Source organism: Buteo buteo, chromosome 14, assembly GCF_964188355.1.
Source record: "Buteo buteo chromosome 14, bButBut1.hap1.1, whole genome shotgun sequence".
Taxonomy (NCBI): domain Eukaryota; kingdom Metazoa; phylum Chordata; class Aves; order Accipitriformes; family Accipitridae; genus Buteo; species Buteo buteo.
This window is the reverse complement of record NC_134184.1, coordinates 6,243,599-6,260,597: the sequence shown is the minus strand read 5'-3', so window position 1 is coordinate 6,260,597 and position 16,999 is coordinate 6,243,599. Positions and strand designations below refer to the sequence as shown.

The 16,999-nt window shown below is 34.2% G+C and overlaps 1 protein-coding gene across 3 annotated transcripts in view; it reads right to left on the bottom strand.

Moving 5' to 3' along the window:
* Window positions 1-16,999, bottom strand: part of UGGT2 (UDP-glucose glycoprotein glucosyltransferase 2) — an 88,165-nt gene that overhangs the window by 14,128 nt on the left and 57,038 nt on the right. For all 3 annotated transcript variants that reach the window (XR_012652909.1, XM_075045956.1, XM_075045957.1), the window contains 7 exons: window positions 15,914-16,009; window positions 14,065-14,167; window positions 9,081-9,160; window positions 7,208-7,397; window positions 6,159-6,317; window positions 4,909-4,994; window positions 1,087-1,171 (listed from right to left, as the gene is read on the bottom strand). Coding sequence is in view for 2 of the 3 variants with exons in the window: in XM_075045956.1 (XP_074902057.1) it covers window positions 1,087-1,171; window positions 4,909-4,994; window positions 6,159-6,317; window positions 7,208-7,397; window positions 9,081-9,160; window positions 14,065-14,167; window positions 15,914-16,009 (799 nt within the window). In the remaining variant the exon portion in view is untranslated. The remainder of the gene's footprint in view (window positions 1-1,086; window positions 1,172-4,908; window positions 4,995-6,158; window positions 6,318-7,207; window positions 7,398-9,080; window positions 9,161-14,064; window positions 14,168-15,913; window positions 16,010-16,999) is intronic.

Genomic DNA, 16,999 nt, shown 5'->3' with positions numbered 1-16,999 from the left:
ACATTAAGTGTTTGAACATACTCAGTTATAACCATATTAGTTTCACGTTTATACTGTCAAGCTAACGCTTGCAGATTTCCGTTCACACTGAATCATGCATCTTTTTAGCTAATGCTTCTGAAGCCACATCCTAGGTATTGCTGAAGTGATTCTAAAGTTCAACTGAATGATAGAGCTTACATATTCTAGTTGTAAGCTTAATACGTGCCACCTTTCACATAGAATAATTTTCCTACTTTGACCCAAATGGCACTCTTTTACCCTTTCTCTGCGGTTTAAAGGCAGGCTTGTCATGCTCCAGGGAGTTACACATTTTCTCCAGGTTCTGGAAACTTTCAGTTACAGGACTGTGGAACAGACTCATATATGTGGTTTTAAAAATTCCTTTAGTACTTTTGTTTACATTGTTCTCCCTCCTTCTCAATGTCTAAAATTAGGATACAATGTACCAAGGACATCTACACAAAATGTTCTTTACAAAATAGTAGAAAACATGTAATATTATGAAGATCCTTCTCCTTAATACAACTCGTGTTTCATTATCTCTTTTTGATACATCTTGAAGAATGAAAGTAACAATTTCATTTACACAAATTTGGTAGCTTCAGGTAGAATTCAACATACCTGATTTTAACTTTCACTCTGGTGTCTGGACTTCGTGTAAAATCCCTCCCCAGTCACAGGAGAGAACTGGATGTCTCAAGAGGTGGTCATCCCCTTGGTTTAAGGGGATGGCATGAGCAGTCCTTTGGACTGTCTTTGTCATTCTACTAAGCAGAGAGCGAGTTTAAGGCACCTAGACTACGCTCTTAGACACCTTAAGCCAGTTGAGATAAATCCTATCTATGTTACGCACACAAATGTCTTATTTTAACAGCTATTTAACAATCTCCCATGCAATTAGTATAGCCTGATTGGATCAAATTAACTACATTAATTTGCACACCATTCGCTATTTAATGATACAAAATCTAAATTATATATTTCAGTATACATCTTCCAATTAAATATAGCCTAAGACATGTAAGCATTAGTCATATTTCATATAAGGAAATACTGCAGACAAAAAAAGGTATCTTTACATACTTGGACTTTGATAATTTTGCTTCTGAAGTTGTTTAATACGATGATAACATCTGTCAGGTCAGCTACAGAATCTGTTCCTTCATGGCTGTAAGAAGAAAAAAAAAAACCCATGCAAATGTACTGGCTTATTAAAACGTGTATTTTTACTTGTGTTTAATTACAGTATAAGGTTTAGGATTGCTGATATTTATAGAAACAAAATTTCCTCGCTTGCACCTAATTTTATCTTAACTTCAGAAACTTTGAGTTTTATTCATCACTAGACATTATCCACAGTGGTAGCCCTCACTTTTTACTTTGGATTTTCACAGGAAATTTTATCAACCAATGAAAAAATGCAGCAACCTATAGCTGAATATGTTATTATATATTATACAGGTATATATTACATTCTAATATTAAACTGCATTTTATTTTTCCAATACGGAAAACATCTTAGAAATTTCTGTGTGATGGCATTAAATGTACTTTTAAAATAAATCTGCTTTAAAATGTCTAGGGAAAGCTTCATCACAGTGCTGAGATAGTACAGATTGGCTTTCAACTGGTTGGCTTTGGTAACTGTACCCCTAAAGACATGACTGTGCAAGGCACCACATGAACGTTTGCCCCATTGAACATCAGTTTAAAGCCATTCAGGCATCTCAAAACTGTACTGCAGTCCACTGAGTAACAAGTATGAAAAATGTTGCTGTCGCTCTGTGATACGGTGTAATAACATAATTCTTAAATATTACAGCTTTTATACTCAATAGCCCATACATTCTTCCTTCAGTCCTTTCTGTCTTTTAACAGCATTATGTCGTTTCCTCTTGCTAAGGCTACGCATACAAAAAATTGGTTTAAGAAAGTAATCTGCTACCCCTTAGGCTTGATTTTTTTTTTTTTTTTTTTGGCCTAGAAAACAGAAATATTTAAATCTGGTTTCAATCTGTTTCATACTACTTATTTTAAAATGACAGCATTTTATATTGTTATCTGAATTTTCTATTTAATACGCTTCTGTAATAAGTATTCTTAACAAAACCAATAACGGTTTTGTGTTTTGTCAAAAAGGTACTGAACACTGTTAGTATAACTTAGTTTGTAAACTCACTGAAAGGAGGCACAACTTCCTTTTTAAACCCAAGCAAAATGTCTTGCATAAGACAGCACTATTAAATATTTAATAACTACTTTATTGTTATATAATTGTTGTACAAAACTAAACATGTCCAGCAGACTATTCATGTCACAGCTTAAAAATGTTACAAAACGCTTACATACTTTTAATATAAATACAAATAAATATCAATATAATATAAATTATAATTTTCCATATGGAGAGCAAAAGCATTCAAGTTCAACAAATGGAGACCATTTAAAATCTCAAAGCAAACAAACAAAAAACTCCTTGCCCGAATTATAAAAGATACAACTTTCAGTTAAGCAGTCTGCATACCATCAAAATATAATAAATTATATCTACGTGCCTTTTTAAAAAATGAAATATTTGGCAGGAGCTTTTATTTATTTATATATATATATACACACTTATCTATCTATCTATCTTTAAACTATTTTCTGCAGTCTTATCTTGCAATACCTACCTGTTTTCTGACCCACATCCCAGAATTAAAGCTCCAATAGTAAGCAGTGCTCAGACTGTTGCTGAGTATACCAATTTTCATCTTCCTAATATTCATAGTAATTTATTAATAACAAATAGATTTACAAGTGTGACTGCTTCAAAATAATGATCTTTGTTAGAAGCAGTGTTCAGGGAAAAAAAAGCTTATTTCAAAAGTGATGTATTTACATAAAGTAAAAATAAATTACTTGCATGTGTATTAGATGCTACTATGAGAAGCAAATAAGCACTGAGGAGTAGAACATGCTGTAACTTCAAAATCCTGTATTTCTCCTGAAACTCCTATTATAATGTACAGGCTTGTGCCTCAAAGAAAAGAAGTCATCTCACAGTTCAACAGGAGAGGATATGACTAGTACATGAGGATGGAGAATATACTGCAATACCTCTTGGCAAAATTCCATCCTGTCAAATAGTTGCTTGAGTTCTGATAGCAATTTGATACTATTAATATCAGTAAAAGTAGTATCAAAGATCCTGATACAGCCTCCAAAACATACTTTAGCTGTTGTACTCTAAGCCTATGGCTTGTCATAATTAAATGAAATAAACACTATTGTTTAGATTCCTCATCAAGTATTAATTTTACATAACTTAGCTGAGCTCAATTAAGCTCATTTGTATTACTTCTTAGGGAAAACCAGTAATCTTAAAAAACAGCAGATGATTTAAGTTTCCTTTGATCCAGCCTAGAATGTAAAGTGGTTTTGTTTCATTCTTTAATTCAACTATAGCTCATTACCTTATTTTTTTTAACCATGATATCTTTCATAAATCACTTTATATATCTTAAGAATTGAATGTTAAATTACACAAATGATATAGCTACAGCTGGTGGAGATTAAGTGAACTTGTTAGGATAAGGACTATGTTTTTCCACTTTTTCAAAAGATTATGAGTAGTTTCTGGGAAAAAAAGAATTGAAAATTGCAAAGAAATAGAATGAACCTAATATCCCATTAACATTTCTTCTTGTAACACTGAAATTGATCCATTACCTAAATATTCAAAACAGCAAAGATGTTCATCAATTTTTTTAATACTAGCTGAAGACTAAACATCATATGGAACTATGTGTTCCTGAACTCCAAATAATAATAAATATTTTATAAGGAACAGACCTGTTTCAGCCCACAGAATTATGGGGCAAAGGGGAGGGGAGAAGGAACTAAAGCTGAAATAAAACAATACTGTTCCTCTAGAACAGATTGGATCCAAAGCTTCAAGAGGAAGCCCTCATATGCTACAGATCTATAGTGTTACATAAAACATGAGAAAATAAATTATTCTTCCAAGGAATAGTTGGAATGATGGCTAGCATATATTCCTCATATGAAAATTGATCGTGGAAATTAGAGATCTATAAAGCCATATAGGTGGCAACTAAATGCCAGTTACTGGAGTACAACGTGACTTCTTTCAATGTACAGGGCATTCTCCCAAGAGAGGGAAATGTGGCACAGTCAACATGCAGCCAGGGTACAGCACTGAAGGGTGCTTCTGCATCCTAAGGTGAAGGTGTAACCACAGTGATTCTTAGATGACTAAGAAACACTCAGAATTAACCAAAGAAAAAAGCCTAGAACTGAAATGAATATAATGCTCCTGTTAAAAAAAAAGATGCCACCCATCAGTAACACTGCATTCAGAGGCAACCTCAGGGCTGAAAAAAATTATCAGAGAGAAATTTATGGCATTTCCTCCAGCTGATCGAGACACTGGTGGAGAGCTAGCAATGCTCCAGTGGACATATTCTTGGAATTGCACGTTAAGTATGTTGGGAATGCCAAAATATTAATCAACAAAACCATGAGTGACATTCCTACAGAATTTGGTGCAAGCAGTTGCATGATAATGCTAACCATGCGTGGAACTGGCAGGGCGAGTGTCTGGTAGCTGTGTAGCTATATAGTAAGAGACTTTGCTAGCATCAAGTCTAGCTGAGCAGCTCAGGCTTATTATGTATTAACATATCCAAATGCCTTCAAGAACAAAGCAATCAAACAACAACTTACACTATCAGGAAATAAGGTATCTCTTAAAAATCATCTTTAAATCATCATTTGCTTCTTGTTCTATTTTTTCATGCTCTTTTTGCCGATTTTCCTTCAGTACTGTCAGATCTTTTCAAAATATGTTGCACTTTCAGATTCATTTCTAAGTATGTTTCCAAAAGATGGATTAATACTTACGAAAAAACCTGATAAATCTCTTTGGATCTTCCTTTACGCAGTCTCAGTGTCCAAGCACCTGGATTTGCTTTCAGCTGAAAATATCCCTATGAAAAAAAGGAAAGACAGGCACTTTCAGAATCCACCATGTACGTATACAAAAATCAGTTGTCCAACATTTGGTACTGCAGCCCAGGTTAGTAACCATTAGCTACTCTCATACTAGCCCTGAAAGAAGTATGGCAGTGATGCAACCAACTACCACCTTTCTTGTATGTCCGTATTAACGTCTTTCAGTGCCTCATTTGTTTCTAGCTCAGTTTGAGTTGTATACAAAATCTCCACCTAGAACAGCAAGGAAGTGAGCTGTAAAGAAATAAATTATTAAACTGACCCTAAACCAAAAAGCTTCTTTGAAACTTAAAATTTTTGTCTGCAACAACTTTCCAAGACAACACAGCTCCTTCCCAATTTAGGAACACTGCAGACAGCTATCACCCTGGGAAAGCCAGACAAAGCAAGCTTTGGAATGCGAAGAATCATTAAAAGTTTAATCATGTTGAACATCATCTACTGTTGAGATCGTATTCAGTACTTGTATAAAAATCAAAGATTCACAGTTTATTAAGCATTTTATTCCTTGTGATAAAGTATTTACAGAGAACAGCGGACAGGTAACAGACCTTATTCATCAAAATCCTTCCTTTTCAAATTACCTTAGCTAAAGAAAAGAAACCTTTCACTTCAGAAATCATAAGACCTGCTCTACAGACTGCTAAATCAAAAAATAATTACTTTGGATCACCAGAGGAATTCTTGGGTGTGGATTTGTCCCACAGAGGCTTTAAGCACTTAACTGAAGCATCTAAAATAGGAGCCTTCTTTTACCCAGATCATTGTGTAACAAAAAAAGGTTATTTTAATCAGAATGTGATTCATACCTTACATTTATCAGTGGAATCTCCATCTGAACATAACTACCTCCTACCATCTACTCAAGGCAATTAGGCTCCAAGTTTAGGCACTTCAGATTAGAGTCTAAAATTAGGCTATATCCAAACCTATATTGGCTCAGAAGAGGAGCGGGGGAAAGCTCAGCAAATTAGAGATGCACATCTTTTGTAGATGGCCTCAAATCCAGGATGCTCCTGTTACTTTTAGCGTTACTAAGCTTGCAACACAGAGAAATGGATTTAAAGGGCAAGAAGCTCATAAAGAATTCTCATGAAGAGCGTGCAATTGTAACAACTGTTTCTGTACTTAATACTTACCAGGTTGGCCATCACAATAGTATCAACCATGACAGGATTATTCTTTGTGCCCAGAGTGAACTGTAACCCTCGAGGAGGTTGTCCAGTTGTCACATCAAAGCAATGTCCTTCAAGCAATATATATTCTAGTTCATAGTCTGCTATAACAGTCCCTTTTATCTGCGGAAGGAACATTTAATCAATAAATTATGTAATTTAACTATGTGGGAAAAGCAACACATTACAATGGCAAACATGTTGTGTGGGATTTACCTCAACTAAATTCAACTGTCAAAAAAAAAAAAAAAAAAAAAGAGAAAGGCACTTCCAGAAGGAACTTCACTCTATTTTATAAGAGGTAACCAAGATAAAGAGCATGAATCACTGTCTGGAGGGACCTTCTCTCCGTTGACTATTGAGGAAGCTGAGGCAACTCAGCTTTGGTAAGGTAAATCTCAACCTTTATTTTCACAACACACCTTCCAAATACATAGCTTCAGTCTATCAAACACGCTCAGTATTTTGCACAAGCTTAGTGACTGAAACAAATCTAGTGACTTTGAAGCTGAGGGATTAAAAATATAATTAAAAAATTGTGAACTAAAAAAGGGTCGAATATATTTTAATCTATATTAATAAACATCCATATATTCAGATTTATTTGAAGATTTAACTAGGTTAATCCTATTATTACCAAAAATATAAAAAACCCAAGAGAAATAGATAATTCAGAATCCTTTAATTTCTTTATTTTTATCTCAAAAAAATAGTATTTCTGTAAACATTATAAAGCTCAACATAGCAGATAAATTGCTTTTACTTGTACTCTGCATTCTGATTTTTTCCTGTTTCATTGCTTTCTTTTAAGACTTGCCTTTTTTTTTTAAAGTACAAGAGAATGTGAAAAAAAAGATGATGAAAATAGAAGTGGTAAAATACTGACTAAATAAACAATTACCACAGAAAATATTTCTGGAAAACAAACACAAAAAATCTCACAATATTTCCATTTCCCTCTTGAGGTAGAAGGTCCAACACAAGTTGTATAATGTTTACAAATGATCACTTACATCCTGTAAATGAATGTTATCTAGATCACAGGAACTTTTTACTGCTTCGACCAACCAGCTTTCAGGAGTGATCATGTTTAGAGTCAAAAGGGGTGATTCTGGCAATTCTAGGAATTTTGCCACAGGTTCAGAAGGAAGGTGCTTGTTGATCCCGTAAGTTAATTCTGGTTCCAGAACAAAACGATAGAAGCTGTTGAAAAAGAAATGTTAAAAAAAAACCACAAAACATTTACTTAAGGATGAAGTTCCAAACATTAAGTTCTTCTAAAATACCTTAAAATATAATATAGTAAATGTTTACCAAATTAATGATGTTTGGAGACACAGTATCTCCCTATTCTTTTGCAATACTGTCAGACAATACCTATAGCATCTCAAATGAACTAGTAAATGAACACAGATCTATTTGCTTTTGATAATTTTTAGCTGTGAAAGTGCATAGTTCCCATTAACATTCTAAATGGCTGCGAAGGTGAATACCCAAGAGGTGCACCTAAACATCTGGACTGTGAACTGCCTCGAATTCTCAGAATCTGTATCCCTAAACTAAGCAGAAGGATTAATCTCTGCTGGAAGAAAAGAGTCTTTGGGAACAGCTCCTGACACTAGCGGCAGCAAAGACAGAGAGGAGAGGAAAGGAGGGGTCTCTCTATTTGTCTTCAGCTCTTATCACATTTATTCAACAGGTCAAAGTGCCTTGCAACAACAAAATAATGACGATTTTCTTCCTTCCACTACTGATATGCCACAAAATGAGAAGAATCAGAGCAGAGAAAGAAGAGCACTGAAGATGGAGAGTGAAAGCAGCAAGCAATGACTGCTTCATATGGGGGAAAAAAAGGACATTTAATTACTATGAGAAGTAAAAAGGTAAGAAAGTCTGTACCCATCTGGAGGAATACAATTTTCCCACAAAGTATTTGGCCTAGTATATGGATGCATTTCATATGAAACCATTGCTGCAAGAAAAATACAACCTGTCCGCAGGGCAGATGCCAGAACACTTCTTCCTCTCACCTCTTCCAAGCACAGGGAAAGAGCCAGGCACTAACACCTGCAAAGTGCCTAGCTTTAAAAGCGATCATGACAATATTCACACAAGATACTCAGAAGATTGATGATTAAGACACTCTCTTGCAGTATAAGAGGTGTGAGTTCAATTCCTCTCAAACCGAAAAGAAACTAAGGACTTCCGTTTTGTGGCCAAGTGATTTATTCTCTAGTCTGCTGGCTAAAGGGCAGGCACTACCACCAGCCTCTCTCATAATAAGATTATAGGTAAGATATCTGCCAAAAGGATGGCAGTGCTTAAACATTTCTCTTAGAGGGAAAGGAATCCTCTCTGGGGAATTCACTTCAGTGTAAACATCTGTAACTGAAGCTTCAGTTTGAGGCAGGTACTTTCAGGGGATAATATTCCTAAATTATAACAAGATCTAAAATGCAGACTGTACATTTACTCAGATGAATTTAATTTTTAAGTTAAGTGTACTTAATCTGTAAAATTCATTGCAGACACAGTGGGCTGTAAGCAGCGACCAAGTTAGGCAGACAATCTCCCTCTGCAAGTTTTCATAGGCACGAAAGACTCTCCACTGATTTCTCTAAGGATTGTTTATGAGAGGTGGATTTGATGAACTAAATCACTTCCCTGTGATCCCATGCTTGACACCTCAGAAGTAGAATTTTTCTCTAGACAAGTGCAAACTGCTTAGGTAATATGCAACTTACATTCAAAGAAAGTAACTAATGCAACAAAGGTATCCAGAAACACAAACCACTGTTTAGTTTTTAAGGGAATATAAACTGTTAAGGCTGTTTTTCCAAACCAAGAAAGATCATATACTTGTAAGAAAAGCTGTGAACTACTTACCTCTTCAGTGGCACTTCTGACAGCTTAGATCTGCAGTTCAAAAACAACCTGAGTTTCACATTGATAATGTCTTTGAGTACCTACAGAAAAAAAGAATCTGTAAAAATGGTTCTTGGCAATCACCAAACTTTGAAAATAAGCCAAAGTTATCCTTGTGACATCCTGTCATTTCTCAAGCTTCAGTACAAATCTCAAACATTTAAAGTTCTAAATATATCTGTATATTAAGGGATGTTGTCAGATATTCCAAATAAAGATCTGACCTTTTCTAAAACTGCATGATTTAGCACATGATATTCTTGATAGTCAAAATGTTAACGTTTTCCCCTAGTGATGCAGTTTTTCAAAGAGCAGCTATTCACATTTTCCAATGCTTGAGTAAATTATCACCTTTCTTATATTGTGTTTTCTAGAAGATTTTAAAGCACTTGAAAGTATGTACATGTCTTTTATTCAATAAGCAATCTTAAAACAATTACTTTAACTCTTATTAAAATAGTTGTATACAGTAAATTGTTGAATATAGTAAAGCTCAGAGAATTATTTTAATACTTAATTACTTAATAATTTTAAACATCAGCAATAGATTAATGATGTATTAAGCTATTCAATCAACTTCAAAACATTCCAGTAAGTTAAAATATTTCTACTTCTTCCTCAGTTTCTTCATCTGTTCATTTCTAAAATACTGATTTTTCTGGATGCTGTTATATAGGAACCATATATTAGGACAGTATTTTCTTCTTATTTTTGTAAGCAATCTATTTTGTTTAAAGTTATGAATTTCTTTAAAGCATTCTCAAAAACCTTTACCAAGTTATCTTGATTTCTGTGGTTTCTGATCCAAAGTGCTTATTTGAAAGCATAAGGCCACTATCTCCTTTATGGGTATTATTAGAAAAGCAAGTAAGATATTAAAGCTAAGTTAAAATACTGATACCACTAAGGCTAAAATGTAAACTAAGCAAGACATTGGTCATCCTTAAATCTCTCTTTTATTATAATCATTTCTTTCTTTCTTTCCTCAGTTCAACCCATGGCTACACATATTCTTTACTACAGTGCTACAACTTCACATAGTCCTATGGACCTGTTCTGCTTCTAGTTTCTCAGTCTCATCCTTTATGTCACGTGAATACCATCACTGAAAAACTACTGAGCAAAAAATAAAGACTAGGGAGTGGCATAAGGGTGAGAACAAGTGAAGAAGCAGGAAACGAGAACCCAACAGCACTGGAAGCATAAGAAGGGAAAGTATTATGTGACATGACCACCAAAATCAAAACAGATGTCAAAGTGACTCAAGTATGTATCTATCATTCAGAATAAAAAGCATTTGTAACCAGTGCTAACTGGTCTCCTCTACTAAAATGTACCCAGAATTTTCAACATCAAAGAAAACAATTTCTCAAATAAAGATGTAGCATCCAAAATGATGTAAACCTGTATTGGACTTTACCTTCAAATAAGACAAAAACCTCATCCCATTAGTAAGAATGATACTTCAGCAATCTGCATTGATAGGTTGTTGTGTGTAGAATGAAATGATCTTGGAAAAGACTGAGGTATCATCCCAATTCATCAGCTGACCATGAAATTTAGTATAATATCATAGCCAAAAGAATAATGCCATTCTTAATTAACATTTCAAAGGAATTTAAATAGGAAATGACAAAGAAGACAAGAATGATTATCTCTGTGTTTTCCAACAATGCAACTTCTGGAATACTGAATTTGGTTCTGTTATTTAGGGCTTATGAGGACACCAAAAGCCAGAGCATTCAAGTCGACACATGAAAATGGTTACAAGATTGGAGCCTCTTTTATAGCAGGGTATTTGAAGAGTTCAGTCTGTTTACTTTAAATCAGAAAATCCAAAGAAGAGCATGGAAATGTAGTTCAGGGAGAATTTCATACTGTAAAAAATGGCTGAATTATTTTAGTTTACTAGGCTTGAAAATTATTTAAGAGCAAGTTTTATTTTGCATGTGCAGTCACTTTGCAAAACACTTACTGTAAGTTACCGCAACTCATCTGAAAAGCATTAACTCACTAAACCACGATTATTCGACCAATCACTTGGAATTGTTTGTGAACATCACCACAATAGAAAGCATCTACACTGAAAACAAACTCTTATAATAGAATCTTCAACAGAACTGACAATATGATGAGAAAATGAATACTTACAGCATGGACCTAAATAAAAATCTGCAGTTCCAAGTCTGAGTTTAACAGTCAGGTTAATTAGCCACTGGAAAAGCTCAGTAGGAGCTGTGATCTGTACTCAATCGCTTGATAATATTTAAATTAGGATTAGATTAAAAAAAAATGATTCTACTTCAAATGCTAATCGATAAGAAGTAGTCTTATGACCGGTGTTATATAGGAAATCAGACTAGATTATCCAAAGGGGTTCCTTCAGAGATTCCTATCACTTCAGGGATAGAATAGGAGTTTCTTCTCTGAAGACAGAATGAACAAAGGAAAAAAAGGCAAAAGATAATTGATAGGAAAAAAGAAAAGGTTTGATTTTTGTCTCCACATTTTTGAGTTCTTTGACAGTTACTGGAACAAGAAAAAACCCAAAACCAAACATAGATGATCCTAAGAGTTACATACTGCTGGAGTAAAGTAGTTGGCTAGGGGACATGTAGTTTGTTCAGTGGCACCATGTATATTTTTTCAGCTGGTTTTGGTGAATCATGAGGAAAAAACCCCAACTCTTCAATTTTGTTCTCATTTTTAGAAGAAGGAATTTCTACTTTTTTCACATCACCTTAGGGACCACCTTCATAACTCTGGGACTAGTTAGCTGTTCCATGTATTCTGCTGAGAACTGATGTGGTCCAACCCTGGTCAAGTTATGGCTAGTGTTTAAAGATATACTGTAGGCAGTGACTGTTGCTTTGTCTGGAAATACTTGATGCTGAAGTCTATGACAAAACTTTCTGAAAAAGCGAAAACATGAGTTATATGGAAAGTTCTACCTGCCTCCCTCTGGAGAGGATATAGAGCAGTTCTTACAATACAATCCAGTATTTATTTTAAAACCAGATAAAAGCCCTGGCTCTGCTCTCATTCATGCTCTGACTCATACATTGCCTCTGTCCTTAAACTGCCACTTTCTCAGACTAGGCAGTAAAGTTTACGTTAGTTTACCTACAGCTGTTTACACCTTCTCAATTTCAATTCCATTTAACATAAGCTACATTTTGTTTATACTTTTTTTAAGAATTTACCAAAAGATTTCTTCGAAGTGACTATTAAGTGTCACAAAGTAATATAATAGCATGCTTTCACCAGGGTAAAAAAAATCATAACGTGGCCATATTCAATATGGACTGGGGCAAGAATCATGTGCTTTGCTGTGGTAGTTACTACACAAATTCTGCACCATGAATAGCTACCATTCCAATATAGTTGGCACTAATCCAATTATGTTATTCAAAAAAAGATCCTTTAAATATAAATATATCCCAGTGCTTAAAGTTTACAGTATTTAAGTCACCTATATATAGCAAGATAATCAGAAAGGCATCCATTTAGGAACTTTGAGTTTGGGGCTTGCTGTATATGTATGCAAGTTTCATCTCTACTGCAGGAGGTGGTGGCTTTCCACATAATTAGATGTATCTTTTTTGTTTTAATTTTCAGGTTATTTTATTTTTCATTTAAAAAAATATTTTTTTTTAAAGTTTCATCTACATTAAAATATTTCTGATTTTAGTGTCAACAGCATTTCATTATTCTCTCCTAAGGGGTGGCTTCTTGAATAAAACTATAGCTCCTAAATATCAAGTAGGATCTGTGATGGCTGAACAGCTTGGTATACCATGGGAGTCATTTGCCTAGACATGCATTAGGGAAGATATTGCTCATTAGGGAGCCTGTTGCGCTAGGAGGAATGGAGGCTTCTGGTCTGAGCTACAAGATCCTTGATGCAACTTACCATAATATGACCTTCTGGCTGAATGGAGAGAGTTTCCAGTCAATTCCAAAATGAAAATATTTTCATTTGGTAATATCAAGCTTTCATTTTAAATGAGAATGGTGAAATTAAAGATCTGGTTCTAGAGAAAAGCTAGTATTTCAGAGTCTTGAAATATCAGAATTTTCATGAATTTTTTTAATGTTTTACTTTGCTTCACTATTATGTATGAAGAGTGAGTGGATGCTTCAACATTTGATAGAAAAGGCATAAAAGGGTATGAAAATGGGAGGGGAAAAAGCAATGTAAGAATTTATGAAACTTTCATAATTACTGCAGAGAAAAAGATAAAACAGGATGCAGCAAAAATCAAGTTACAGGCTTCAGAATTGTAACAGACCATAAAGAGAAGACAAAATTTACATTTTTATGGGAAACTATAAAGGAACCTGAGGTAGAGTGATATTCTGCAGCTAGTGAAAAAAGAAAATCATTTTAGGAGCTATGTTTTTAGGACAGTTTCTCTTTAGATGATCAATAGCTACACACAATGGAAGACTTCTAGATATACTTGGTAGCATTAATCAACTGAGAAATACCCTTCCAAGAGCTGAAAGGTTTATAGTCCAATCTTCTTATGATGATATTACGGGTCAGATTTAGACCACCTCATTTAGGTACCTTGGAAAACTAAGGTGATTTGGTTTAATGGAAAGAAGCATATGCCTCTTATTTGAGATGGGAGATCCTTTCCCTCTATATTACGCAGACAATCTCTTCCTTTCCTCCTATTGACTATAAAGAGCATTTATGGACTCACTTTTAAGAGGACTGGTTCATGGGGTATCTGACTTTTAATTGCAAATAAGGTACTTAAAATGAAGAATTAGAACATTCCCAACTTTCTAATATGAATTTAAATAACTAAATATATATTTTTAAAAAATAACTGAATTTTGTTTACCCCTTTACTACACTGTACTTAGAAATTAGAAAGTCTAGTAAAAGTTAAACTACAAATATGCAAATTAAAAGAAATTACCACCATCTTACAATCAATAAATGAGCCATCTTCTGTGCCTCTCTTGTCAATGGATCCACAATAGCAATAACATCATAGAATGGTTCATTCTGTTGGGGATCAACTTTTACTACACTGTTAAAAAAAAAAACAACAAATGACATGAAAACTCTAAACTGAATTTGTGGAAATAAACATTTTTAGGCACAGATTAGTATTATCAGAGGCACTTTAGATTTTAGTGCTGATGAAGACATTTCCCTCACTTCAAGCAGTAATCATTATTGGTCCCTGTGATATCACTAGGAAAGCTAAACGTGAATAGCAATTAAAAATTTAGCATTAGTCTACGTAGTTCCATACTGGTTATTGGTTAAATACATGCCCCATAACAAAATTCATAAAATAAAAGGAAAACACACAGCAAAATCTTAAACATGGTCTTTTTGTCACTGGTCTACAGTTTCTTTCACCAATATCTAGAATCATCAGATTTGAGAAGTGCCGGCAGTGACACAATTTAAAAAAAAAAAACAGTGGGAAAAATGGCGACTCAGAAGAGTGAAACTTGATAGGATGGATTAGCTTTATGCATTCCAGAAAATAATTTAGTTTGATAAACTTGATTAGACTAAGTCAAGGAGATCCTAGTTAAAGTACTCTGGATCTAGAGGAAGGAAATGTTAGTAAACCTTATTTAAAAAAAAAAAAAATTAAAAAAAAATTAAAAATCATGTGCTGCAAATACACAAAATGGACTATCTGAATTTGGTTTCCACAAAAATATACCATTAGTGAGTCAAACTCCCTCCAATATGGTAGTAGCATAGTACTGACTGTTACTAGTATAACTTTGGAAAAGGTGTTAGCCACTTAAAACGGGCTACTACTGATTTTACTCCTTGTATTTTCAACAACAGGGCCAGCCCATCGGGTACAGCACGCTAGAGTACCTTTACCAGTAAAAACAAGTAGGAATTTGGAAATAGCATTACAAAAATCTTTATTTTTATCATGGTTCTTGTGTTATCATATGTCCTTTTAAAAAATGTACCTGTCTGCTCCAGAAGGCTTGCCCCAGCTAAGCTTAAATTAAAACCAGCAACCATTAGTATCCCATTACAAAGAGGACAGGATTCACAGATGCATATCTTGGTATTTTAGGTCTCATTCATTAACAATGACAACAAAAGATGATGCTTAGCGCATACTCACTTTCTAAATCTAGTATCAGAAACACAAGGAGCTAACATACAAGTAAGTACACTAAGGACAATAAACCTGTTACCTGATGACAGTCTGTTCAGTTTTTCTTAAGGAATTAGGTGCCAATGAGCCCTATTAATTTGCATTTGAATATAATCTAGTTGTATTAGCTGTGTATTTAGCCGTGGTCAAGAATGACACTGCTAAGCTGCAAACTATTACACAGGTATAAGCACATGTATATTAGCCTTGACAATAGTACTCAAGATCCACAAACAGAAAAAGTTGTGCTAGGGTTTTCCACATTAATGAAAATTAAGGGGGGCTTCTTTTAGCTCTAATCCCTGAATAAACTTCTAATATTTTAGTAAATGTATGGACTCCAAGTTTTCTAACTCCAGATCACCACTTCTATTCATACCAATTGTAATCACTCTTTTTTCAGCAAAGGGTAAGGTTGGAAAATCATTAGTTATTGCTAATTAATTTATTAAGAGGTAAAGATGACTTACGCTAGGGCAGATGAACAGGTTGTTCATACAACCATAGAATCAACAACTTCTTTTAAAACTGGAATGCTTTCTCAGGTTTCCAAAGTCCTTAAGTAGTCATCAGTACATTCTAATTTTAATATGAAAGTACTGTAAGTGCATTATCACGACAGACAGAACTTACCTGTGCTGTTCTTTGAGTAATTCAGCATCTTGTCTATTCTCTGTTTTAGGCAAAGATGACAGTAGGGCATCTATTTTCATAATCAAATCACTGCCACTGTGTTAAATAAGGCACATATAATTTGTTTTTCATTAGAAAAGGAGTAAACCACTCAATTTTAATGTTTATCTGTCTGCATAAGGGATATTTAAAAAGCCTACATCCCAAACCTGCACTCTTTAAAATGATTATCACCTCGAAATTTGTAGCTTTGAGTAAAACCTGTAGCATGGCAATGCCCAAGAACCATTACTGCCTTAGAGCTTGTGAACTGTACACTTCTAAATTTTAAGTGATGCAGAATTAGCAGAATTACCATTCAGCCTCACAGTTTGCATGGTACAATCTGCTGACATTTATAGCTCTTTATTCCCTTTTTTTTTTTTTTTTTTTTTTTGCAATTTTTCCCCTTTGTGACAACATCTAGGAACAGACATAAATGAACAAGTTTCAAGTTTATTTGGCCACATTTTTAAATTTTTTTTGGTATTTCTTACTGAAATTTCCTTAGAAACCTTAGTATTTCTAATTCAGTGTCACTAGGTCTTATTACTTGATTAAACATGTTCTGCTTGTCACTAATCTCCTTGATATTTCTACCTCTCCTTAATTTTGTTTTTCTGATAGTTATTCTTTCAGTTGTGCCAGTTCTTCCAGATAACAGAAATGATACTCAGACACAGAAAGTCAATAGATATTGTAAAAATAATATAATTTTGTTCTCTGTACACAAACTGGATCCTTAGATTAAAAGCTGGCTGGAACTCATCTTTACACTTCTTCAATTAACAGATGTGTGAACATTGTCTAGCAGGGTGTCAGAGCACCACATCTGCCCACACCTCTACAGGCTCCTTTTCTAATGATTCCCAAAGACAATGCACTTTCTTACTTCAAATATCAATACTCAGATATTACTGTGGTTTTAAGATGCACTGGATTTTATCAAGCTTATTACTATTCTTTATAATTACTCTTAAGTAAACAAAAGCTAGTAGGAATTGTTTACAGTTAGCTGTACCCATCTCTTGGTTGTAAGTAAGTACA